General features: G+C 43.9%; 1 protein-coding gene and 1 pseudogene across 2 annotated transcripts in view; both read left to right on the plus strand.

The window, feature by feature from the left end:
• The window catches only part of PLA2G4D (phospholipase A2 group IVD), a 41,215-nt gene extending 15,171 nt beyond the window's left edge, over positions 1-26,044 (plus strand). The window contains exons 7-20 of one of the 2 annotated variants that reach the window (XM_027870216.1): positions 968-1,031; positions 3,956-4,092; positions 4,749-4,859; positions 5,071-5,108; positions 5,305-5,440; positions 7,006-7,142; positions 7,733-7,955; positions 13,158-13,275; positions 14,395-14,532; positions 18,979-19,086; positions 19,314-19,505; positions 19,797-19,963; positions 23,042-23,228; positions 24,781-26,044. In XM_027870216.1, coding sequence (XP_027726017.1) covers positions 968-1,031; positions 3,956-4,092; positions 4,749-4,859; positions 5,071-5,108; positions 5,305-5,440; positions 7,006-7,142; positions 7,733-7,955; positions 13,158-13,275; positions 14,395-14,532; positions 18,979-19,086; positions 19,314-19,505; positions 19,797-19,963; positions 23,042-23,228; positions 24,781-24,989 — 1,965 coding nt within the window. In that variant the 3' untranslated portion in view covers positions 24,990-26,044. The remainder of the gene's footprint in view (positions 1-967; positions 1,032-3,955; positions 4,093-4,748; positions 4,860-5,070; positions 5,109-5,304; positions 5,441-7,005; positions 7,143-7,732; positions 7,956-13,157; positions 13,276-14,394; positions 14,533-18,978; positions 19,087-19,313; positions 19,506-19,796; positions 19,964-23,041; positions 23,229-24,780) is intronic. The other variant, XM_027870217.1, reaches the window with a different exon arrangement.
• Positions 8,470-11,326, plus strand: LOC114048976 (annotated as a pseudogene).
• Positions 26,045-27,610: the final 1,566 nt, after the last annotated feature.

Here is a 27,610-nt window from a genome sequence, read left to right on the forward strand (position 1 = left end):
TTTTGCCAGTTTCTGAGGTATAGATGCTCACAATGAAAATGTGAAAATAATTTTTTTTGCATACCCCTGCTTGGCACTACCCCCTGGGCCAGGGATGGAGGGAGGAAGTTGGGACACTTAGGAACATCCCAGTGAGAGCTGTAGGAAATGGAGCTGGGAATTCCAAGTGGCTTCCAGGTCTCTACACTTCCTGATTAAGCTTAGGATCATATATATTAGGTTGGGAAAGGATGTCAAGAAATAATCTGGCTTGGTCCTCTTCCTTCAAGAACATTACATCACAGAATCACAGGATATTTTACCCCCATCTTACAGTTGAGCCAGCTGAGACCCAGAGAAGTTTCAGTGACTTGCTGACCTACTGTACTTCCATTTTTTTTTCTTATTCTTAGAAGGATTTTAATTTAATATATTTTATTTTCCCCCAATTATGCATTAAAACAATTTTTGAACTTTTTTTTAAGTTTTGAGTTCCAAATTTTGTTGTGCTTCCATTCTAAGAACTTGCGGTTTGGGGTGGGTGACCTAACTCATCTCTATGCTGGTTCAGAGTTAGGGCATGAAGCAGCACAGACCTCGGGAAGGTTCAGTCCTGAGACACGGCCACCAGGTGGGAGTATGATTCCATGTACAACTGCTCTGGGACCTGCCTGCCTGAGAACTGGGGATGAGATGTTCTAAAAGACTCCTGCTTGAATCTTGGAGAGTTCAACAAAACTATTTATTCTCTTGGTCTCCAGAACACTGAGGGCAGGAATCTGGAGGCAGCTTCTGGGTCTTTTAGCCCTCAGGTCCTGAGGAAAAACTAGGAGATTATCCAGCAAGACTTGCTTTCCTTCCCATATCCATTTTCATAGCCTGGATTTGGGGCAGGGAGGGTAGATACACGGTCCTCAGAGTTGGGTGATGGGGAAAACCAGGCCTTGGACCCCACCATCCCTCTCTTCCTTTACACTATCTGTTCTAGACCCGGGAGCTATCTCGTCTGACTGTGCGGGTGGACAAGATGGGGAGCACAGCAGCCGTCACAGGTGAGCCCCAAATCATGTCCAGAACCAACCCTAGGACATGGCAAGTAACATTCCCGCCATCGTCCTCCTTATTTGGATTGTTGAATTCGAGTCAGGGCACCACATTTTAGAGAGGCCACTGATAAGCTTAAGTGTACCCAGAGGAGAGTGACCCAGAATCAATTAGTCAATAAAAATTTGTTAAGAGCTTACTATGTGCCAGGCACTATGTTAAGCACTGGATGTACAAAGAAAGGCAAACGACAGCTTCTGCAGTCAAGGAGCTCCCAGTCTAATGCAGGAGACAACATGCAAACAACTATGTTCAAACAATCAATAGCTGGAAGGCCCTAGAAGTAAGAGGGATTGGGGAAGGCTTCCTGTAGAAAGCGGGGTTTGACCTGGGACTTGAAGTAAGCCAGAGAAACCAGAAGGTGGAGGTGAAGAGGGAGAGCATTCTGGGCATGAGAGACAGTCAGAGAAAATGACAGTTGGGAGATGGATTGTCTTGTTCAAATAACACCAAGGAGGGGGCGTCAATGGATCAAAAAATGTGTGTGTGGGGAAAGTGTGAGGTATAAGAGGCCTAAAAAGGGCGAGGGAGAGGGGAAGGGCCCAGGGCGATAACAACCATTGCCTAAAGTTTGGTTGCAATGTTTTAGCCTGGAGAAGAGAGTTCTTTGGGGGACACAATAGATGTCTTCACATATGTGAAGGATTGTCCTGTCAAAGGATATGATTTTTTCTGCTTGGCCCCTGAGGGCAAGAACTAGGAGCAGAAAGCGCAGAGAGGAAGTCCTTGGCTTGCTATTATTAAAAGCTCCCTAATAATTAGAGCTGCCCTGTATGGAATGGGTTACCTTGGTAGTAGCTTGCCCCTCACTTAGAAGACTTTGAGTAGAGTTGCATGATCACTGGTCAGGGATGTTGAAGAGAGAGCTCCTGACCAGATCTAAGTTGGACCAGATAGTTCATTTGTTCATTCATCCATCCTCCATCTATCCATCCATCCATCCATCCATCCATCCATCCATCCATCCATCCAACAAACATGTATTAATGGTAGTAGATTTAGAGTTGGAAGGGACCTTAGAAGTAATCTAATCTAACTCCCGCAGTGTGGGGACACACTGGAGAAGGAAATGGCAAACCACTCCAGTATCTTCACCAAGAAAAACCCATAGATAAGTCCATGGGGTCATGAAGAGTCAGACACGACTAAAACAACTGAACAACAATAACCATAATACAATATACAAATTATATGCACAATAATACAATAAATGCATATACAATATACTTTGTGTATATAATATATCTATAATGTACTTTGTACATATACAATATATGTTACATATTTTATATGTGTAATATTATTATATATGTTATTGTGTATTTTATGTATTATTATATATACTATATATACAATATACGATAGTACAATCAATATATTGACAATGCAATAAATACCAAGTCATTTCTTGGGGGAGGGTGCTAGGAGCGGGGGTTGGGAGATGGCAGTTGAGCTGAGCCTGGAATGAAGCTAGGGATGGTAAGAGGCAGAGGTGAGGTAGGAATCCATTCCAAGACTAGGGAACAATCTATGTAAAGGTATGGCCAGAAGAGTTTGTATTTTTCCCTTCAGGCAATAGTGAGCCACTGTAATTCCAGCAGGAGAGTGAGATGCTCAGATCTTTAGGAATATCATTGATTTGTGAGGTTCCTTCTTCCAACTCTGAGATTCTGTGAGTTTGTCATCCTGGAGAAGCAGAGTCTACCCGGCCTGGGGACAAGGAACATTGCTGAGGGGCATCTATGATAGGCTCTGTATTGGGATGGGTTTCCTAGTCCTAATCTTACTCAACTTTCACAGCATTAAAGGGGATGGTAACACAGCTTTTCTAGGCAGGGAGGTCTCTGTGGCTCTGAAGGAGAGAACAGGGGCCTTGAGACAGTACTATTGTTCAGTTAATGGTTCAGGCAATGGTTGTTATCGCTCTGGGCCCTTCCCCTCTCCCTCCCCCTTTTTAGGCCTCTTATACTTCACACTTTCCCCACACTCACATTTTTTGATCCATTGACGCCCCCTCCTTGGTGTTATTTGAACAAGACATCCTGACCCAGACCCCATGGGCTTTTCTTGGCAAAGATACTGGAGTGGTTCACCGTTTCTTTCTCCAGTGCATCCCCATTTTACAGATGAGGAACAGAGCCAAATAGGGGTTAAATGATTTGCCCAAGGTCACACAGTATCTGAAGTTAGATTTGAATTCAGATCTTTCTGACTCTAGGCCCTGTGCTCTCTCCATTGCACCACCTAGCTGACCTTTATAAAGCAGTTTAATGATAATAGTAATAATAGCATGTATATAGCGCCTTAAGGTTTTACAAAGCACTTACATACATTATGTCATTTGAGCTTCACAAAAGGCTTGTGAGGTGTGCACTACAAATATGGCCAGCCCTCATTTTACAAATGACATACTGAGCCTCTGAGATGTTAAGTGACTTGCCCACGGTCAGACAACTGGCAGATGGCAGAAGCCAGGTCTCATCTTACTCCAAGTTGCTTATTTTTTTCTTTATACCAGGGGAACCTGCAGCCTCGAGGCCACTTGTGGCCCTCTAGGTCCTCAAGTGCGGCCCTTTGACTGAATCCAAACTTCACAGAACAAGTCCCCTTAATAAAAGGATTTGTTCTGTAAAACTTGGACTCAGTCAAAAGGCCACCCCCGAGGACCTAGAAGGCCACGTGTGGCCTTGAGGCCACAGGTCCCCACCGCTGCTTTACACCATGCTGTCTCTGTCTGGCGTGGAGTAGCTGGGATTGAGAAAATGGTCCCAAGTATCTTATGTGTGCAAGACTGGGACAGCATTCTGTTAGCTTATTTAAAGTAAGGAGCGCTGCAGACCCAATCTTGAACCTCCCCACCTTCTTTCCTCAGAGAAGGATGAGCTAGAGCTGACATTGAAGGGATCCTATGAAGACACTCAGATCTCTGCTCTGGGCTCTGGTATGGTAGACTCCTTCCTCTTCCACTATATAACAGCTCAAGAAACAGAGATGAGGGGTTGCCTGAAGGTAGGTCTTAGTTGCTTGGAATGTTTCCCCTGCCCCCAACACCTAATCTTTAGGAGGCATAGGGGAGAGAGAACTGGACTTGTGGTCAGGAAAAGCTGAATTTAAATCCTTCCTTGGACACATACTAGCTACGTGGCCTTAGTTTTTTCATCTGTAAATAATAACTAAAATGTATATAGTGCTTAAGTTTTACCAAATGCTTTACATATGTTATCTCATTTGATTTTCACTACAACCCTGAAAGATAGGTTCTATTATTATCCCCATTTTATAGATGACGAAACTGAGGCATAGAGAGGTTAGGTGAACTGGCCAAGATCACATAGCTAGTGTCTGAGGTAGGATTTAAACTAAGGCCTTCCTGATTCTAAGTCTATCCATGACCAAGGTCCCTTCCTGCTCTAAGTCTACGATTTTCTCATCTCTCTTGCCCTCACACCACTGAGGCTGGTCTGAGGATGTCTTTCCACTGGCTGGTGCAGGTAGCAGCTACTCCCTGCTAGCTATCTTCCTCCTCAAAAGTGACTAAGGTGATGGAGGTACCTGGTGGCCCTGCCTGAATGGTCATGGGGGCTGAGGAGACCTCCTTAGAAATCTGGCACAGATGGGGTCTTGTCTCCTCTTGACAGCTACTGACAGGTCCCTTTGCTTTACAGAGCCTTGCAGTTGGTGCAGAGGGTGAGGGCAGTCCTGCCGAGAATCTCACTGTGCCCCTGAAGTACCTGCCTCTGGGGGAGGAGGTGGCAGTTGCCGTTCCTGCCCCAGATGTAAGCAGTTTCCTGGATGTGATTCTCTGGCTGGCTGCCAGTTCCTGGGGTGGTCATGGAGAGATTGGTACTATGAGGGTATGGATGGAAGGGGGATGGATCCAGGACTTTTAGCTCCAAGAAAAGCAGAATCCTTGGAGCATACAGTACCAATGGTGGTCCAATGGGATGGTTTTTAATGTATGAATAAAATTCTTCCTCTTATTTATAGGCCACAGCATTGAAGTTGAAGCTCAGGGCCAATTCTTGGTAAGAGACTACCTTTGGAACTGTGGAGGGCAGGGGAAGGGGCTGTGGGGAGCAGAGAATGAGCACTGGGAGGATCCAGATGGGAGAGAATGGTCAGTAGGATGGACACATAGGCTCCCCTCAATAGGGGCTCAGAGGAGCCCTGGATCTCTAAGGGTCTCCATGATTTACCTTCTCCTTTCCATCCCCGTCACAGCTCTGAAGAGCCAGCTGTTCGCCTGGGCTTCGGGCTGTGTGATGAGGAACAAGCCTTCCTGAGGAAGAGGAAGCAGGTGGTGGCCAAGGCCCTGAAGCGGGTTTTGCAGCTGGAGCATGAGCTGCAGGAGGATGAGGTTTGAGGGATGAGCTGGGGTGGGTTTGGTAACGGGCTCCTGCTTTTCTCCCATTATGCCAAGCTCTGCCCATTAGGGGAAAAAAGATCTGGGCTCAAATTTTGGTTCTGCTTTCAGGATCTTGGGAGCCTCGATTGAAAATTGGAAAGGTCTATGTGAGGTCATCTAATCCAAACCCTTCATTTTATAGATCAATCTGGTCATCTATCCAGCAGTCAAAAGGCATTCATTAAATGCCTACTACCTGCCAGGCATTGTGCTAGCTTCTAGCGACACCAAGACAAAAATGAAAGCCTGTTCTCAAGGATTTGCATTCTACCAGCTTTTTATACTATCTCATTTTCTCACTTCATTCTTACAATATGCCTGTGAGATAAATGTATATATATATATACACACACATACACACACTATATATTATATATGTACATATATGTATATATACTATATATCCTATACATACACATATATCATGTTATATTACTTCCATTTGACAGATAGGGAAATTGAGGCAAAGGAAAGTTAAGTGCCTTATAAATGCTCATTGACTTGATATGGCCAATAAGTGTCAGAGTCATGTTTTAACTGCAGATCTTGGCTCTTTCCATTCCACATCATGGTCTCTTTTCTATGAAGTAAAATGAGAACTCCCTGAATGTTTGTTTCTTTATTTCTGGGCTAACTGCCCCTCATCCCCTAGGGATGTATGTGTAAAACAAAACAAAAAAAAACAAAAAACACAAAACCAGGGGAAACAACAATATATACATGTAAGTAAGACAAAATATATATGAAATAATTTGGCAGATGGAGCACCAGCAGCTGAGGTAGAGGTACGAGGCTAGATGAAAAAACAGATTCAGAGAAGTTATTTTTGTATTAAAATTAAAAAAAAATTAATGAGCATTTATTTTTTCTCCCTCCCATCTCCCCCCAACCTCGACAGGGAGAAACACACACACACACACACACACACACACACACACACACACACACACACCCCATACCCTTGAAATAGATATGCATAGTCAAGCAAAACAAATTTCCACATGGACCATGTTTAAAAAATGTATGTCTCATTCTGCATCTAGTATATGAATGTAATACTATTGTGTTGTAAGAAATGACGAGAGGAACCCTTTCAGAAGAACTTGGGAACGCTTATATGAGCTGAAACAGACCCAGAGAAGTTAAAGGTCATGTTCAAGGTCACACAGGGTAGGTAGCAGAGCTGGGATCTGAACTCACATTCTCTGACTCGTTCCAATAGACTTTCTGATGGGCCTCACTTACTTTTTCTATGACTATGAGCAAATCCTGCCTGATGTTTTAGTACTTGTGTGGCCTTGGGCAAAGTCACTTAAACCTTCTTTCACCTCAGTTTTTTCATATAGAAAATGAGGGTGTTAGCCTTTAAGAGGCCGGCTCTGCATTTATGATCCCATGGTGTGAATTCAAATACCACCTCTGATACTTAGCCATCTGTATGACGGAGGGCAAAGCACCCAGACTCCCTGAGCCTCAGTTTCTTACTGTGTGGTATCTGTTGTTAATTGTGGTCACAGGTTCCAGTCGTCGGGGTCATGGCCATTGGTGGAGGGGCTCGGGCAATGACGTCTTTGTATGGCCATCTCTCTGCCCTCAAGAAACTGGACCTCCTGGACTGTGTAACCTACATAAGTGGCACTTCAGGATCTACCTGGTGAGGTCCCTGTAGGGAAGCTGGGGAGCCCATGTAGAAGGGAAGATGGGGTATGAAGAAATTAATAGGAGGCCTATGGGAGAAGGGATGGAATGGGTACACATAGTGTGATCTGAAGGGCACGGGGGGTGAAAAACCCCCAAATCCCCACCCCCAAATATCTCTCTCACTGTTATCACAGGATCTGAAACTTTTTGGCTAGAGATTCATTCCTTTGAATGGTATTCCTAAAGAATTCTTACAGCATTTTCAGTGCCTTGTTAAAAACACAAAAATTAAGAGATCTAACCTTAAGCTTACAGTTAGTTAACACCTAAGAGGAGACTGATTACCTGACAGCTAGCTAAGGGTAAGACTCTGGGAGAATAGAATACAGGATAGTCACGTTCAGTGTAGGGAGAGAGAAAACAGAAGAGCAGAGAGGAAATTAGAAGTCTGGTCACCATGCAGGAGATCCATCAGGTGGCGGCACTTTGCTGCTCTCCCCAGGCTGGGGGCCTCATTTAGGGGTCTGGAATGAAGAGGAGGAGTTCAGTGACACCACCCAGTCCCTCCTGGCTTCAAGGCAGCCCTCTCCCCCTGCCCTTCAGGACTTTAGCTAGCTTGTACGCAGATCCTGACTGGTCACAGCAGGACCTGGAGAAGCCCATCTGCCATGCCCGAGAGCACATGACCAAGAGCAAGCTGGGAGCCTTCTCTCTGGGGCGCATGAAAGGGTACCAGCAGGAGCTGAGACGGCGGGCCGAGGAGGGGCGACCCCCTTCTTTTGTCGACCTGTGGGCCCTAGTCCTGGAGTTCCTCTTACATGGCAAGGTGAGGTCTAGCTGTGGGCTTATGTATGTGCATGCATACACTGGGATGTGCATGTATGTATGTGTTCAACATGCCAGATACTGTGCTAGGTATTGGGGAAGATACAAAAACAAGAATGAAAACAGGAGCCTTGCCCTCATAGCATTTATACTCTATCAGGGGAAGAAGCATGTATGGGCTTGAATTGGCTTATGAACTGGCCAGTCTGTCAATCAATAAGCACTTATTTAAATACCTACTATGTGCCAATTTGTACTGTGCCAGGTGCTAGGGATAAAAAGAGAAAAATAAAAACAAGATCTGTCCTTATGGTGCATAGGGAAACAACATATTGAAGGAATACAAAATATAAACAAAATAAAGGTAATTTTAGGGGGAGGAGGCACCAGCAGCCAGTGGGGAACAAGAAAGGCCTCAGGCAAGCTGTGGCAGTTAAGCTGAGCTGTGGAAGAAAGTTAGAGATTCTAAAAGGCAGAGCAGAGGAGGGAGTGCATTCCAGTCATGGCAATCGCCCATGCAAAGTCAAGGAGGTGGGAAGTTGTGTATGAAGAACGGCAAGTGGGCCAGTTTGCTTGGAACATAGAAAGCATGAAGAAGAACACGATGTAATAAACCTGCAAAGGTAGATTGCATAGAGCCAGATTGTGAGGGAAAAAAACACTTTAAATATCTTCCATAAAATTCAATTGGAAGCACCCTTCTCCACCATCACTCCCCCTCCCCCAAGGGGAGGCCACCTTGGCCTTTAAATAGAGGAAAAGCCAGGCAGCTCCATTGTCAGAGCAAACTGAGGAGTGAGTCAGAAGGAAGCTGGCAGAATAGCACTATTCTGGTGACTAACATTCTTTGAGACAATTTTTTTTTCCTTTTCAAATTTTTTTTCAATCACATGTAAAATGTTTTAACATTCATTTTAAAAAAAATCTGAGTTCCAAATTCTCTCCCACCCTCCCCTGTCATTGAGAAGGCAAGCAATTTGATATGGGGTATAAGTCAAACAACATATATTTCCATATTAATCATGTTGTGAAAGAAAACACAGAGCAAAAAAAAGAAAAAAAAAAAGCCAAACAAAACCCAAAACCCAAAACTCAAACAACAACAAGAAAAATGAAGTAAAAAAAAAATAGTATGTTTCAATTTTCGTTCAGCACCATCAGTTCTTTCTTTGGAGATGGATAGTATTTTTCATCACGAGTCCTTCAGAATTGTCTTGGATCATTGTATTACTGAGATTTCTTTTTTCTTCTTCTTCTTCTTCTTTTTTTAGGCAATTGGGGTTAAGTGACTTGCCCAGGGTCACACAGCTAGTAAGTATCAAGTGTTTGGTCTGAGGCCAAATTTGAACTCAGGTCCTCCTGACTTCAGGGCCGGTGCTCTATCCACTGTACCCTAGCTGCCCCATTATATCACTGAGATTAGCTAAGTCATGCACAGTTGATCATTGTACAATATTACTGTTACTATGTACAATGTTTTCCTGGTTCTGCTCACTTCACTTAGTTTCAATTCATCTAAGTCTTTCCAGGCTTTTCTGAAAGTCTCCTGCTCATCATTTCTTAAAGCATAATAGTATTCTATCACAATATGAGACAAAATTTTAAAGGAACGCATCAAGATAGATGAAGGTACCTACCTTTGGAGATAATGATCAAATTCAACAGATTAAGCAAACTAACAAAAGATTTTGATGTGATAAGAAGTGTTCTAAAAGAATCAAAGGCAGAACTCCAGGAAGTTAGTGAGGATAAATACCCATAATAAGAAATCAAAACACCTCCAAGAAAAGCTTTCCCTGAAGTAACAGGGGAGTCTCAAAATGAAGTAAAAAACAGATCCACTTTTGTTACAGGTTTTCCAGCAGATGGAACCCTTGATTCCATAAAAGAATGGTTAGAAGATAAAGGTCAAATATAAAATATTCAAATGAGGAGAACATTAAAAGCATTAGAAGGATTGATATTTGCTATGTTTGATAGTATTTAATCTGCCAAGGAGTTTATAGAACCCCCTGGACAAAAATAACAAAAATATGGAACTGCTGATGCTTTTTAAGGAACATTACTTTGCAAAAAATCAATCAATCAATCGTTCAATCCATCAACATTTATTAAGTGCCTACTATGTGCCAGGCATTGTGCTAAGCACTGGGGCTACAAAAATAGGTAAAAGACAATGCTTATAGTCTAATGGGGGAAACAAATATATACAAAGTAAGCTGTATACAGGATAGATAGGAAATGATTAATGGAGGGAAGGCATTAGAGAATGAAGAAAGGAAGCAAAATAAACTAGAAGCTAAAGGAAAAGCTAAACGTGACAGAAGGAAAACAGAAGCATGCTTAAGATGATAAGCTGAAATCCCTGAATGAAAAGAGAATTTGGGTGATTTAGATGATCAAGCCCATAGAGAAGATCTCCATCCACCTTTCTCTTATCACGGAGAAATAAAGTGTTTAGACTTCATAAGAATAGCAAAAGAGATAACAATTTGACTTGGAGAAAAGGTAAATGCCAAAAGGGCTATAAAACTGTGCATACCCTTTGACCCAATAATACTACTACTAGGTCTATATCCCAAAGAGATAAAAGAAAAAGGAAAAGGACTTATAGGTACAAAAATATTTAGAGTAGTTCTTTTTTTGGTGGCAAAGAATTGGAAATCCAGGGGATGCCCATCAATTGGGGAATGACTGAACAACTTGTAGTATATGATTGTGATGAAATACTACTGTGTAAAGGCAAATCCCTTTACTTCATCAAGAAATGATGAAGGGGATGAGTTAAAAAAGACACTTGGGAAGACTTATATGAACTGATGCAATGTGAATTTTGCAAAAGTAATCAACTGTGAAAGACTTGTCAACTCCGATCAATAGAATGATCCATGGCAGTTCCAAAGTACTCATGATGAAAAATGATATCCACCTCCAGAGAGAGAGAATGGATGAACTCTGAGTGCAGATTGAAGTACATTTTTTGCTTTATTTTTCTTGGCTTTTTCACCCAACATGCCTAATATGAAAATATATTTTGGATGGAAAGGAAAGAGAGAATTTGGAACTGAAAATGAAAAAAAATTAATGTTAAAATTAAAAAAAGAAAAGAAAGACAAAAGAATTGGATAAAGCCAATGAAGCAAATAATGGAAACTTAACATTAAGAAACAAATGTTGCATGGAAAGCATTAAGAGAAACAGAGAAAGAAGCTTTGAAAAAAATCATTGAGGATCCAAAGGAATTACTAAATAAGTTGAAGCCAAAAGGTTGCAAATTTAAAGGAAAATGAAGGGGTTTAAAAAACTGCCAAGAGTACACCTGAGATGACAGTCCAAGTAAAGAAAACAAAATTTGACAGTGATGAAGAATAGGAAAATGGTGATGCTGGAAAATCCCTTGGTGGTGATGATGATGGTTGTCCTTGGTTCTCTATGAGAATCAAAACGACATCATTATGTTAGAGTCAACTTACAGTGTGTCCAGCTGTGGCTGATCAGACCAATATGAGCTTGGAATGCTCTACCACAGATCAGGCACAAATAGTCCACGTGAACATTTAAAGTGGAGATGTCTCCAAATTTGTACATCTCATGTTTCTTTTGAGCTACTGCAAGATGATCCCTTAAAAGGGCATGAGAAGAATCTGAAAAAAGAACTTGTACCAAAATAATTGAAAACAGAAAATGGAGCCAGAGATCAGGAGCTTGACACAACATTTGTAATTTAGTTCAAATACACTTTAAGCTGTTTTGGATTTGGAGGTCTTTAAAAAGAAAACCAAATTAAATCCATTTCAATGTCCATCTTAAAAAAAATTCAGTTCATAGTGCTTTGTGGCTAACACTGTGTTAGGTATGGGGAGGAGAGATACAGAATAAATACAAGACACAACCTTTACTTTTAAAGAGCTAACAGTCTAGCTGGCAACAAGAGACTAGCACTTATGGAACAATATGAGGGTATGAAATGACAGTATATTCCTGAGTTATGATATAATGAAGAGATTATTGGACTGGGTTTCAAAGGACTAGAGTTGAGTTGAGTTCATTTCTTGAACTCAACTAGAATTCAAGACTAGATTGGAGTCTCTTTGTCCCAGCTCTCCCAAGGACACTGGAGGTGGAGACCACCCAGAGGAGGGCAACCAGAATGGTGAGGAGCCACAAGTTCATTCCACGTGGACGATTAAAAGAATTGAGGGTGTTTAGCTTACAGAAGAGAAGTTCCTGAGGGACGTAATATATTATAGCTATCTTGAAATATTTGAAGACTTATCACATGGATGGAGGACTAGATATATTTGTCCTTCTTTGTTCCAGAGGATAAAACTAATAACAATGAGTGGAAATTATAAAGAGATGAATTTTGGATTGATGTCAGGGAGCTTCCTAACAGCAACAGCTGTCAAAAATGTGGAATGGTCTATCTTGGGAGCTAATGTGCTTTCGTCCACCAAAGATTTTCAGGCACAGGAAGTGCACTTGTCAGGGATATTGGAAAGTGGAATTTTGCCTAGGGGTAGGTTGGTGGCCTCTGAGGCCCCTTCCAAAGCTGAGATTCTCTGGTTCTTTGACGTACTTGGTTGGGCAAATCCCTTTACTTCTCTGGGCATCAGGTTCCTTGTCTGTAAAATGAGGGCATTGTACTAGACTACTGAAACCCCTTCTAGGTCTAAATTTTGATTGTATCTCAAGCGGTGCCATCATACTACAAGTTGCTTGGAATGTTAGGAATAAGAGCAGTCAGTAGGAGCTGAAAAAGGCCTTCCTATTTCAGGATCCCTGGGCTTCCAGGAGGAGGTGAAATTTGAAGGATGGAAAGGATTTGATAAGGGGAATGGCATGTATTTAAATCAAAGAGTGCAACCCTATCTCCCCACAGAGCCTGCATTCTAAATTAGAGGCATTTCCCTAAATACCAGGCGGTGGAGAAGAGAGTCCATTTTGGGGGTGAGGGATTTTAGGTATCTATCATCTCCATTCTATCCTAGGAATTCTGCTCTTCAGACTAGGGGAGAGGAAGGATTAATGCAATAGGGACGGCCCTCTATCCAGACCCCACTCTCCAGTCTTGTCCCCTCCATAGTTTGGGAAGAGATTCAGTAAAGGCCCCCATCATAAATATGAGTCCAGGGCCTTGTTCTTCCCTTGTAGGGTGGACTCCCCAGCCATTTCTTCAGCTCAGCTACTCTCCCATTCTCAGGTAACAGAGCACAAATTGTCAGAGCAGAGGGCTTCATTGGAGCAGGGCCAGAATCCACTTCCACTATACCTTGGTCTAAACGTCAAAGAAAACAACCTGGGGACCCTGGACTTCAAAGGTAAAATACCTCCAATCGAAGTCATCTCCTCCCCCCAGGTCCAAGGAGCCTGAGATCCTCCTCAGAGTCAAGTATGAACTCTACTCCCACATGAACACAGTCAATAGTCGGTCAGTCATCCAGCATCTATCAGATGTTTATAGTTTACTGGGCACTGTCCTAGGTGCTGGGGAGACAAAAAAAATGAAAGTCTGTCCTTTTTACATCGATTGAGAGAGACAATATGCATATAACTTAGTAGGTACAGAATAGCTGGACAGTAAATACAGGTTAATTTTGGGAGGGGAGCCTTGGCACTGGGGGATGGGGACAGGGAGAAAAGGGATCAGGAAAGGCTTCAGGTAGGAGGAGGCACCTAACATGAAGCTTGAGAAGGAAACAATATGGGGGTGAGGAGGAAGTGCATCCCAGGCATGGAAGATAGTCTGTATATAGGTGACAGATAGAGTTCTGGGGGTGAGAAATGGCATGAAGGCCATTTTGGCTAAACTATAAGAGCACATGAAACAGAATAATGTATAATAAGGCTGTAAAAGCAGATTGAGGCCTGGCTGTGAAGAGCTTTAAATGCCAAATAGAGAAGTTTACAATTGATTCTATAGGTAGTGGAGAGCCAGTGGAGTTTATTGAGCAGGGGAGTAGCACAGTTAGACCTGTGCTTTAGAAAACCACTTTGCCAGCTTTGTGGAGGATGGATTGGAGATGGGAGAGACTTGAGGCAGAGAAACCAATGGGAAGGCTATTTCAAGAGTTCACTAGGGTAATGGCCACACCCACACTCATACCCACATCCTCCCTGTCCTCAACCACTCCCCTCCCACCATAACCCATCCACATACAAACACACACATACGTTCTACAAAGTAGGCCAATAGATTATAAAGCTTCCTATGGGTACGGGGATGTGTGGGATAGATAGAATGGTCAACCCTGGGGTCCTCGATATCCTTTGAACAAATGCCAGCTACCTAACCCCTGCGAGAAGGAGGAAGACTTTGGAGGGTGGGTCCTGCTGGGTCAATAGCCCTTGCCATTGCCCAGCCCTGGACAGCACCTCCCTCTTTTCTCCTTCCCCCTCCCCTCCTCCCCTTCCACATCTGTTCTTCTCTCCTTGTGCAGAATGGGTGGAGTTCTCCCCCTATGAGATTGGTTTCCTGAAATATGGGGCCTTCATCCCCTCTGAGCTCTTTGGTTCTGAGTTCTTCATGGGACGGTTGATGAAGAAGCTGCCAGAGTCCAGGATCTGCTTCCTAGAAGGTGAGGGGGCTTGGAAGTTGAATTCAGGACCAGTCAGGTAGGGATTTCATTCCAGGTATCAGGGGGAAAGGTTGACTACTGGTTTTGAACTAGAACACAACTTTGAAGACTGCCTCTGGAGAGCAAAGCGATTGGCTGGGGCAGGATAGGGAGGTCAGGGAAGGAGGCTTTCCAAGGAAAAGGCAAAAATAAAGCTGGGCACCTTTCCCATCAGCCCAACCAGGGACCTAGACAGAGTGGAAGGGGGCTCACAGATGAAGCCTCTCAAGCCATGACCCTGCCACTGTCTATACAATGAATATTTATTTTCTTTTTGGTGAGGCTATCAGGGTTAAGTGACTTGCCCAAGGTCAGCTAGGAAGTGTCAAGTGTCTGAGGTTGGATTTGAATTTAGGTCCTCCTGACTCCAGGGCCGGTGCTCTATCCACTGCACCACCTAGCCACCTCTCACAATGAATATTTATTAAACTGCTTGTGTGCTGAGCACTGCTTATGACGGTGGGGAAGCCACAAGCTTCCTATCTAGTAGGGCGATAGGACATCAAAAATACCCAGTATTCCATGTTAAGTGCATCAAAGATTAACAAAACAAGATGACGTGTGGAGTCTAAAGGGAAAGGTCATTATGGGTCAGAGAGTTCAGGCTTCCTGAAAGAGGTAGCTTAGGGGATAACATTTATTGATTGTCTCCATAGTACAATGGAAAGAGCTCGGGAGTCAGAGGCTCTGAGTTCAAATCCTACCTTTGAGGCTTAATACTTGTGTGATCTTGGGCAAGTCACTTGCCCTCTACAGGCCTCAGTTTCCCCAGTTGCAAAATGAGAGCTTGGATTAGATGGCTTCTGATGTCCCTTCCATCTAAATCTCAATCTAAATCTCAGAATATACTATATTCTGGGCACTGAGATACAAAAGATATTAGATGCTTGGGACAGAAAGGATATAGATGTGGTCCTTTATCAGGCGCTTGCTATGCACAAAGCATTTGAGGGGAGAGACAGTGTTTTAAGCTTTTTGTTGAATGACTGAACAAATGTACAGAAAAATCTGAGATATCTATGAATAATATTTATCATGTGTTTGTTATAGGAGCTCAAAGGAAGCAGAGATTACTCCAGCCTGGGGTAGTTGGGGAAAGTCTCAAGGAATGGGGACTTCAGTTGGGTCATGAATGGACTTAGGCAAGTAGCTAAGAATGGGGAAGGCATTCCAGGCAGTGGGTCCTGTGAGCAAAGGGATGGAGGTGGGAATTTGTATGACATGTTCAGGAAATGGAGAACAGACCAGACCACTCTGGGTTCCTACAGACAAATAGTTCAAACATGTAGGGGAGTAGTGGGAGATAGTGTTGGGCATGGGGGACCAGATTATGAAGGGCCTTTAATGCCAATCTAAAGGATTTCAGATTTTATCCAGTACCTTCCTCTAAATCTTGGTGGGAAGTATGTATATGAAGATTTGCAGTGGATTTAAGTGATCATTTACTGTAAGAAAGGAATAATTTTACTCCTCTTCTGAAACGACCTCAGCAATGAATCAGCATCAGAGAGAACCTAGAGAAGTGGGTAGAGCTGGTGATCTTGAGCCAGGAAAGGTTTGGTCATTCATTAAACCCAGGACAAGCAAGGCACCTCTTTTCTCTTCCCCAGACAGAAAACAGAGGAAGTCCTCAATAATGAATTCTTTCATTCATTCAATAAATGTTTATTAAGCCATTACCAGGGTTATGCTGGTAAATGTTTAATAACAGGTTCTTCCTCCTTTCCCCAATTGTATGCATGATACACTTTTACATTTAATCTGCATTATCCACATTTTCTCTATCACTTTCTTAAGTCTAAATGATTAATGAAACAATAAATTAAGCCCTGATTTGTCTTGTTGTGATTTTTGAGGTGTGAATTAATCCTCACACTGAAAATTTAACAGTTGGCTCTCATGAACTGGTAAGAGCTGGCTCCAACATACCACTGGCCTCTACCATATGTAAAGTACTATGCTGAGCACTATTCTGGGGCAGCTAGGTGGCCCAGTGGGTAGAGCACTGGGCTTAGAATCAGAAAGACTCATCATCTTCCTGAGATCAAATCCAGCCTCAAACACTTACTAGCAGTGTGACTCGGGGCAAGTCGCTTAATCCTGTTTGCCTCAGTTTCCTCATCTGTAAAATGAGCTGGAGAAGGAAATGGCAAACCATTCCAGAATCTTCGCCAAGAAAATCCCAAAATGGGGTCACAAAGAGTTGGATACAACTCAAATGACTGAACAACAAAAAAGCCCTGTTCTAGTGAATGGGCTGAAAGGAAGCACAGACTTTGATATAGGAAAAGATGAGAAGCCTTGCTTGTGATTGGAGGAGACAGTAACACTCATGCTGCAAAACTCAAGAGATGGCTATGGAACAATTAATAACAGCCAAGCTAGGATTCTAGCATATAATAGTAGGAGAGAGAATGGAGCTTCATCAAAAAGTTGAGCCAGGCTTTACAACCAGCTGGGGAATATGCTTCAAACAAGCAAACAAGACAGAAAAAAGAGGGGCTAGGAGGGGAAAAAGGACTTCCAGGGATATAGGATGATAAAGACCTTCATAAAGGGTGAAAGGACCAACCACCGGATCCCGTAGCCCAAGGGAATCTTTATTTTAAATTTTACTGATATATTTTATGTTCGTATCACTTATATTTTCTAATTTTTTTTTCCCTGCCTCCCTGCCACCCTCCCTTCTCCAAGACATCCTGGGGGATGTCTGTCTTTTTCAGACCCAAATAGGAAAAATCTTTCTTTCTCCCCATGGTGGGGAGTGGGGATGGTAGGGGCAGACATGAGATCTATGGGCAACTTATGGCCAGAAATGTATAGAACAGCCTGGAGCCAAAGGGATAACTTTGGTTGTTGTTCAGTTGTTTTTTTATTCATGTCTGACTCTTCATGGTGCCATTTGTGGTTGGCAAAGATACTAGAGTGGTTTGCCATTTTCTTTTCCAGCTCATTTTACAGATGAGGAAACTAAGGCAAACAGGGTTAAGTGACTTGCCCAGATGAATCTTCCTGACTGCAGGCCTGGCACTCTATCCACTGTGCCACAGGAATTCACAACCAGACAGAAAACAAAGAAAAGGTTCTAGAGTAATTAAGAGCAATGAGGCATGTGGAGTAGATTTCTTGGTCAAATACAGGTTGGATTAGATGCCCTCTGAGCTTCCTTCCAACTCTGAGATTGTACAGTTCTGGAACTGTTGAGGTTTAGAGGTTTAGGGGTGCTGGGACCCCAAAATCATGACACGTGCATCCTGCTCGAATGAATTCGACCCAAGTCTTCTTTCAGCCAAAGACAAGGTTTATTAAAGACCCGCCGTATTGGCTAGACTCTTAAGGAATCTGAGGATTAGTATTGCTAATGCACGTGGGCCAGATCTTAAGAATCTGAGTACCTTATTGGAGGCCAGAGGGACCTTATGTACAGAAAGACTGTGGGAGGGATCCAGGAGCGGCCAAGTAGTCTGGGGTGACTGGAGGAGGGGTCTAAGGAGGATCTGGATGGGGGTGGACACTAAGCTGGGGTGAACAGTATGCCAGGGACCTAGACCATGTGGCCAAGGGAGAATGGAGTCTAGATAGGATTAAGGGAGGGAAGTGGCCAGGCACAATCAGGAGGTAACCAAACAGAATTGGGAGATTGGGCATAGCCACAACAAAAGGCCAATTGAGTGGATTGCAGCCTCAGGCAAATGCCAGAGATTTGGGAAAAGTCCAGAAATTTTCCTTTTTGGGGTCCAGATCCCAAAGACATGGTCTTTTCTTTTTAGGGGTTTAGATCCCATCCCCATCAGAACCAAGAGAATCTGGGTTCAATCCTGCCTTTGATGCTTATTGTCTGGGTGATCTAGGGGTGATCACAGTCTCCTTGGGCCTCAGTTTCCTCATCTGTACAATGGGTGTGTGTATGGCTAGATGGCTTCTGAAGTCCCTTCCAAATCTTATGATCTCATTTCAAATCACCTCTGACGCTTGACCTTGGACAAGTCATTTACCTTCCCTGGACCTTAGTTTCCTTATCTGTAAAATGAGAGGGTTGGATTAGATGGCCTCTGAGTGGGCCTTCCAGAACCTACATCTATGACCCTATGGTCCTATGACTCTCTTAGTTCAGGTCAGCAAAGGTCCCAGGGCTCAAGGACAGCAGTCTATGCAGAGAAGGAATAGTCAATATCCAGGAGGTCTACTATTTCCTAGGAGTGGCAAAGCTCAAAGCAGAGAAATAGAATGGTGGACCTATTTCCCATTAGGCTACTGAGAGCTTACTCCTAATGACCTGGGATTAGAGGAGGGGGGATGGCATTCCCTTGCTCTGGCTGGAAGGGCTTGGAGCTTGGAGCTGACCTTCCTTCCCCTCCCCTTCCCCCACTCGAGGGTGGGGGTCGGTGGGTCTGGGGCTTCCCTCAGGCCTATGGAGTAACATCTTCTCTGTGAATTTGATGGACGCTTGGTATGACCTCACCAGCTCAGAAGAGACCTGGAAGCAGCATATCCGGGATAAGACCAGAAACATTGGTAGGAAACAGAGACCTTGAGAAAAAGCCTGGGGCTTTGGGTGGACACTGATGGGGTAAACAGCCTTTTGGGCCATGCTTCTGATAAGTATTGGATGTTAGGGGCAGGGCAAGGGAAGGGATGGAATTTGCCAGGTTCACTGAAGCAAAACTAGGGATTCGGAACTCCCAAGAGTCCCAGAAATGTTGGGGACATCTCTTTCTTTCTCTATGTGTCTCTGGCTGCAGAAAAGGAATCCCCTGGCTCCCGGAGGACCTCCTGGATTGAAATGTCGTGGCTGCAGCCCAAAACTGCTCTCACGCAGGCTCTTCGGGGCCTCTTGACTGGGCGGCCTCTTCATCACCAATGTCATAATTTCCTGAGAGGCCTTCATCTGCACCAGGATTACTGTGGCCAGAGAAATTTCTGCATCTGGGGTGGTGAGGGCATGGCTGTTCTCCTGCCACATATGGAAAGCTGTCAGGCTAGGCTGGCGGCGGCCAAAGTCCAAGCTCCCTGTCAGGGTTGGGGGTTTCCAAGTCATGAAAGCTCTGGGGGCATGTGGCCTCCTGCTTGTGGGTTTTGAGCGTTGGGGTTAATACTCAAGGCAAGGAGAACCCGCTTCAGACCAAGGCAAGATGAGCTAGGATGAAGAGGGCAGGGGATGGGTCTCTGGGGCAGGCTTGGGTCATGTTCTTTGTCCCTAATTTTCATTGCCTTCGCCCACCTAGACTGCCCGCTAGATTCTGACCCCAGCCAGCTGACCCCTCTACAACCCCGGCTCTGCCTGGTAGATGCTGCCTACTTCATCAACACGAGTTGCCCACTCTTGTTGCGGGCAGGCCGGAGCCCAGACCTCATCCTCTCGTTTGGCTATTCCCTCAACTCTCCCTTTGAGGTACCTCTTCCCAGCCCCTACCACCCACCCAGAGACCAACCCCCCAATATCCCTCTTGGGGCCCCCAACCCATGTCAGGCTTCCAAGCTCAAGTTCCAGTTTCAACTGAGCCACTGACCAAGAACCTACCCTGCCCTCCTGGACCACTTGATGCCCCAAGAGGAGGGAGGGGGCATTTAGACCCTCTGACGTGGTAGGTGGTGAGTGCTCAGACATGTAGGAATGGAGGGCATGAGAAGCAGCACAGTATGGGTTTTACAGTGGTGCCAGACTCAGAAGCCAATTCCTATGGACTGCATATTGACTTAGAAAATTATGAATTAACATTATCTATGTTGTTTTGTATTTTTATTTATTTTGTTAAAACACTTCCCAATTTCATTTTAATCTGGTTGAGCCAACACTTGGGAATTTTATAGGTCTCTTGCCACCATCAGATCTCTAGTTTGATGCCTCTGGTGCAGAAGATAGGACACTGGGCTGGAAGACCAGAGTTCAAATCCGACCTTAGATACTAGCTGTATGACCTTGGACAAGTCACTTAACTTCCTTGTACCTTGCCTTCCTCATCTGTGAAATAAAGGGGATGGACTTGGCATCTAAAATCTCTTTTAATGCTAAATCAATTGTCTTATGATTCTATGATAGTGTAATTTCCCCAAGAGTCTTGAGGTGGACCAGGACAAAAAGCTAGAAAAAGATCTCAGGGATCATTATGCCCTGATGTCAGCCTTAGGGTTGGAGTTGGCGGGGAGGGAAATCACTTAACTTCCCACTCTGTGTTGTACCCTGAGTAGGTACAACAGCTAGGGGGCACAGTAGATAGAGTGCTGGACCTAAAGTCAGGAAGACCTGAGTTCAAATGTGACCTTAGACACTTAATAGCTATGTGACCCTAGGCAAGTCACTTTGCCTCTGTCTGCCTCAGTTTCCTCCACTGTAAAATGGGGATAATCATAGCTTCTACCTCTCAGTGTTGTTGTAAGGATCAAATGAGATAATATTTGTAAAGCACAGTGCCTGGCACATAGTAAGTGTTGTATAATGTTAACTATTATTATTATTATTATTATTATTATTATTATTATAATCCAGACTCAGACATTTAATAGTTTGTGTTATCCTGGGCAAGTCACTTTGTCTTTGCCTGCCTCAGTTTCCCCCACTGTAAAGTGGGGATAATAATAGCACCTACATCTCAGGGTTGTTGTGAGGACCAAATGAGATAATATTTGTAAAGCACTTAGCACAGTGCCTGGCACATAGTAAGTGCTATGTAATGTTAACTGTTTTTATTATTATTAAAACCCAGATTCAGACCTTTAATAGTTGTGTTACCCTGGGCAACTCACTTTACCACTGTCTGCCTCAGTCTTCCCCATTGTAAAATGGGGGCTATCTCTCAGATTTGTTGTAAGGATCAAATGAGATAATATTTGTAAAGCATTTAGCACAGTGCCTGGCACAAAGTAAACACTATATAAATGTTAGTAATTATTATCATTAATATTGTTCAACTCCACATTCAGACATTTAATAGTTGTGTGACCCTGGGCAAATCTCTTTATTGCTGTCTGCCTCAGTTTCCCTCACTGTAAAATGGGGACAATAGGGGGCAGCTAGGTGGTGCAGTGGATAGAGCACTGGCCCTGGATTCAGGAGGACCTGAGTTCAAATCCAGCCTCAGACACATAACACTTACTAGCTGTGTGACCCTGGGCAAGTCACTTAACCCCCATTGCCCAACCCAAAAAATAAAAAAATAAAAAATAAATGGGGATAATAATAGCACCTGCCTCCCAGGGGTGTTGTGAGGATGCAATGCGGTAATAGTAAAAAGTGCTTAGTACAGTGCCTGGCACACAGTAGGAGCTTATAAATGTTTCTTTCCTTTCCCCCTCTCCTTTCTCCTTCCCCTGAGGAGGATGGTGGGTATTGGTGCCACAACACTGGACTTAAAATCAGGATGGGGATGATTCCTGGCTCTCATACTCACTAGCTTTGTAACATTAGGCAGGTCTTTAAACTTCTTTAGGCCTCATTGATAAAATAAAGATAATAGTAGTCACGAAACCTCCTTCCCAAGGTTGCTATGAGGAAAGTTCTTTGCAAAACTCCAAGTCTATAAAAAAATGTGAGATATTTTTACCTAGTAACCAGAACAGGAAACAAATTGTACTACTCAATCAAGCTGAAGTGATCTGTCAGAGAGTGAGCCATGGGCCAGACCCCAACACTGTTCTGTTTTATATTGGGTCACATTGGATGATGATATCTGGCATTTACATAAGTAGGGACGTAGGGTTTACAAAGCTGGTTAAACAGCTTTATCTCATCTAGTCCTCACCATAGTGTCCAGATTAGACAATACACATGATTACGTCCATTTTACAGATCTGGATGCTCTAGTGCCTCAGAGAGAGTGAATGATATGCTCTCTGCTAAAGAACTAGTAAATGAGGCAGGATTTGAACCTGGGTCTTCTGAGTCCAAATCTAACACTGCTTTCCTACTGCACCACTTGGACCAAACTGAAGGAGTTTTTGTTTGTCTTTGAATCAAGTGACCCAGTCTGAGCTGGAATCTAAACCTAGGCATTTCCTAAAATTGTTAAGCTAGAATGAAACTGGCATGTCAGTTAGCGGCCAAATCCAACCTGAAATGGGGCTGAGAGTGCCTGAGGTGAATCAGAGGATATGGGTTTGAACTCTGGTTCTGCCTTTTATTTATTATCTTTATTTATTTATTATAAATGTATTTATTTATTATTATAATAAGTTACTTATTATAAATGATTTATTTTTATAACCTTGGAGAAGCTACTGCCCCTCTCTGGGCCCCAGTTTCCTCATTTTTAAAATGAAGGAATTGGGCTAAATGTCCTATGGGATAGTGGGAAGAGCACTGACTCTGAAACCAGAGGACCTGGGTTTAAATTCTAGCTCTGACCCTCCCTGTGCTACCTTGGACAAGTTACTTCATCTCTCTGGGCCTCGGTTTCCTTACTTGTAAAATGATAAGTTTGGACTAGTTGATCGCTGAGATCCCTCTTATCTCCAACACTGCTCTCTCCTCCAGACGCTGGAGCAGATGGAGACGTACTGCCGAGGGCAGGGCATCCCTTTCCCCAGAGTGGAGCTGAGTCACGAGGAGCGCCTGCAGCCTAGGGAATGCCACGTCTTCTCCGACCCTGACTGCCCTGAAGCCCCCACTGTGCTGCATTTCCCCTTGGTCAACCTTTCCTTCAGAGAGCACTCAGCCCCTGGTGAGCCAGCCCCAAAACTCCCTGTCCCAGTCACCCCCCAGCCTTGTCTCACCCTTAACCAGGAAGGCATCTCTCCCCATCCCAGAGCAAGCTGCTCTTTCACAGGGTGAAGTAGAGGAGGCAGCCTGGCCTAGCGGAGAGTGCAGGCCTGGAGTCAGGACGACCTGGATTAGAATCTCGCCTCCGACCCTACCAGCCATGTGAACCTGGGAAAGTTACCTAAGCTCTCTAGGTCTCAGCTTCCTCAGCTGAAATGAAAGGGTTGGCTCAGAGCAGGTCTCTATTAGCTCTAAATCTAGAATTCTCTGGGATGAACAGAAGAATTTGGTGCATGCATGCATGCATGCATGTATATGCATGCACACATAAAATGTGTATATGTATGTATAATGTGCATGCACATGTGTATATGTATATATAAAATAAAATATATAATACATACATGTACACACATGCATGTTTGTCTATCTGTACACACAGATGAAATTAGCTGTGTGTGCACATATGTGCACGCACATGTATATTTATGTATGCACACATAAATATGTATGTGCATGATGTATATTTGCACACATGTGCATGTGTATACACAAAACCATGCACATATACACATTTGTGTATACTTACACACATATAAAATATGTGTATATACAAGCATGTGCATGCATATGTGTTTATATACACACGTGCATAGATGTGTATTTATGCTCACACACACACACACATGAAATACCCACAAAATAAGTGTGAGATCATTTGGGGAGGTGGGACACTAGATTATGGGATCAGAGATTTAGATCTGGAAGGGACCTTGGAGGCCATGGAGGCTAATTCTCTCACTTTTCAGAAGATGAAGCACAGTGAGATTAATGACTTACCTAAGGTCACACAGCTAGCAGCTAAAGACTTCATGTAGACGGGGGCACTAGAGCTAGCCTAGAAGGCAGCGATGGCTCTTGAGAGAGACATGAGAATAGTTGGCAAGGGTGTGGAGATGGCCACGCAGTGCCATGGATGAGGTACAGCCTAGACCAGACCGCGTTAAAGAGGGCCTGAAGTAGTAAGACTGGAAAAGGAGGTTGGGTCTGGGTTTTGAAGAGTTTTCAGTGGCAAACAGATTATATTTGGTCCTACAAGTAATCAGGAGCCATGGGGGTTTATTGAGTAAGGGAATGAGGTCAGATTTGACATCTATATGAAGGATGGATTCAGCCTACAGAGGGGGAAATTGATGGGACAGTGATCTATTAACAGCAGTATAGAATCATTAACTTCCTGGACAAAGGAAATTGGGGAAAATGTAAAGGACTCACTGAGCATGCCCACAGTATTAGGCCTGGTCCCTAAAGTCTTCTATTTCTCTCTTTGCTCCTTAGGGTTTTCCTGATTGGATGCCCAGGGGTCTTATCCCAATTAGTTCTATAGTTTCCCTGATTGGATTCCTGGGGAATTTTATCCTAACTAGCTTTGCAGTACCCAAGAGGAGCAGGTAGGGCTTTGGGAAAGCCCCCTGTCCTGCTCCTCATTTCCCTATCTCTCACCCACGGCGTAGGTGTCAGGCGCAGCCCTGAAGAGCTTGAGAGAGGCCACGTCGATCTTGCAGGCTTCCTGTCTCCATATTCGCTGGCCAACATGACGTACAGTGGGGATGATTTTGACCGACTGCTCTACCTCAGTGCCTACAATGTGCAGAACAACCAGGGCGAGATCCTAAGGGCTCTGAGGGCTGCCCTGAAGCATCGCAAACAGCGCCAGCCTTGATGGGGCTGAAGAAGGAACAACCCCAGAAGCTCAGAAGGCCAGGCTGGCCCTCTGCGCCCAAAGCCCTTCAGACTCCATCTCTGCCCCTCAAGTCCCAGTAGGCTGGACACAGTCCCATCCCCCATCTGGCCTTGCTTTGACAAAGCCTCCCAGGTCCAGGGAGTGGTCTAATCGGCTCTGCAGTTGGCCCAGCGGAGGGAGAGGCGTTTCCACCTCAATCCAAACCACTCTTTCATGGTCAGACCTGGCAGGTGAGGCAGCTGACAAAAAACTTTCTTTCTTTCTTTTTTTTTTTTTCTCAACCCAGACCAGTTTTCCATCTGATCATTTTCATCCCCTGGGCAGAATAAATTTTATGGATAGGTTGGGGAAGTTGGACTTGAGGTCTGAACATGGGAACTATGAAACTGGAGTTGGAGAAGACCTGTAAGAAGGGCCAGGGGAACAGTGCTTTGCCCCAGGGCAATGAATTTAGAGGGTGCTAAATTTAGAGCAGCGTAGCAACTAGAGTTTAACACCTAGTTAGACTAATTAGTTAAAATAGGAAGTTACTAGGAGGCGTGCTGGTATGAACTCTTCCTTTTCCACCCTTACTCCCCCCCAAAGCCATCTTATGCTGTTGTTCTGGGGTCTTTGTCTCCCCACAATGGGACAGTGTACTGGCCCTCTGGTCACTTGTGAGTATATTTTGGTCTTCTTGCCCACAGGGTACATTTGTGTAATTATGCATTGTTTATACTTGTCCCAGCTGCATAAATTCCTAATTATGGCTCTGAGTCAGGCACTAGTTGGACAGGCACCAGGACTTAACTGAAGATCCTATTAATCAATCAAATAAAAAGCATTTATTAGCCGTCTACCACGTGCCAGTCACTGGGCTAGGTGCTTGGAATATAAGCGTAAAGAATAAAACAATCCCTATCCAAAATGAGCTCACATTTTAATAGGGGAGATGAGAAGTATATAGAAAAAAGAAGCACATTTCAATTTAATGTAAAGAAAAACTTCTTAATTATTGCAGCCAATCAAACACCAAGCATTTATTAAGAGCCTACAATGTGCCAGACATTATGGTAAGGATTGGGGATACAAAGGCCAAAAAAAAAAAATTCAATAGTACTTGCCCTCAAGGAGCATACATTCTGTTGGGGGTGGGGAGAGCAATTGACACATAAATTAGAAACTACAAAATATTTGTAAAATAAATAAACACAAGGTAGTGAGGGAGGGAAGGCCCTAGCTTGGGATGAATCAGAGGGAGAGGAGGGAAGAAGAAGGAGAAAGGGGGTGGGGAGAAAGAGAGAGACAGAGAGACAGAGAGAGACAGAGACAGAGACAGAGAGAGACAGAGAGAGAGAAAGAGAAAGAAACAGAGACAGAGAGACAGAGACAGAGACAGAGATTCCAATATGGTGCTAAGGAGTTGGATTAGATGACCTGTAAATTCTCTTCTCATTCTAAGAGTCTATGAGCTTCCTTCTGCAAAGAGCCTGCCTTTATGATCTCATTATTCTCCAGACCACTTCTCAGGGCTCCTCTCCTCCAGAAAAAAACCTAGTTAGATAGACAGCAGCTATCGGCATTTTTTCATATTCAGAGTTAGTAGGGGTCTAGGTTTCGTCTTTCAAATTTGGTCTCTCCATTAAAAATTTTTTTAAATATCCTGTCACATTGCAGCATTGGTTGGGCATTTTAATTCATGTTAATAAATCACAATTATGTCTGTTTAAAAAAATAAATTTGGTCTCTCTTTTCTTTGCCTTTGTTTTTATTTCTTAATATCTCTCTCTCTTCTCCCCATCTTAAATTCCTCTGTCTTTCTGTAGGTATAAATTATGTGTTTCTTATTTGCCCAGCCCTATATTATGAGTTTCAGGTAAAGTAAAGTTTAGAGGTCACAAAAGTAGAAGAAAAAACCTATAATCTCAAGCTTTTATAGTTGTCAGGGAGGGGAGTTCTTGACTGTCCTCAGTCCAGGGTTGGGCCCTCCGAGCAATGCCTGGGGCTAAAGGCCTCTCCTGGGCAAAGCTGGCTCTGGGCATGGGCAGGTGAGTCAAGACTGGGATTAAAGTTGACCGACTTCCAGAGAGGTTGTGTTTGTTGGAGAGAGAGACCTTTTCAGAGAAAATTTCCTGGGCTGAATCTGGTGCTTTCTGTTCTGTCTTTAGGTATCCTGTAATGACCCTAGAGTCTTTTTTTTTCTGGGCTTTCTCTTCACTGCCCAGTTCCCCCAGCTTCTTTGTCTTGGCTCTTACCTCTGCCTTGGCTGTTAACACCCCAGATCCACCCAGCCACACTGAAGGGTGTGAAATGTTGCAAACCCTGCCTGGTTCTGTGTGAAGACTGCTATTCTGTGTCCCTAACTAAGCCTGCCCTCCCCTAAGGGGGATTGAAGATGATTGCATAAGGTACTTCCTGCAGCTGTGGGGCAGAGAGCTGGCCAGAACAGTTGTAATTATGGAAGAGACGGAAGGGGCCCCAGCAGGTTGTTCAAGCCCCTGTGCCAGGCTGATCTGGCTCTCTGCTTCTTCTGAGTATTACTCTGTGGTGTGGGCAGGTGGTCTGGGTGAACAGGTGCCATATTTTCTGGGTGACTCTACTGGCCCAGCTCTTGAGGCTAG

Source organism: Vombatus ursinus, unplaced genomic scaffold (assembly GCF_900497805.2).
Source record: "Vombatus ursinus unplaced genomic scaffold, bare-nosed wombat genome assembly UNPS02014794.1, whole genome shotgun sequence".
Classification (NCBI taxonomy): domain Eukaryota; kingdom Metazoa; phylum Chordata; class Mammalia; order Diprotodontia; family Vombatidae; genus Vombatus; species Vombatus ursinus.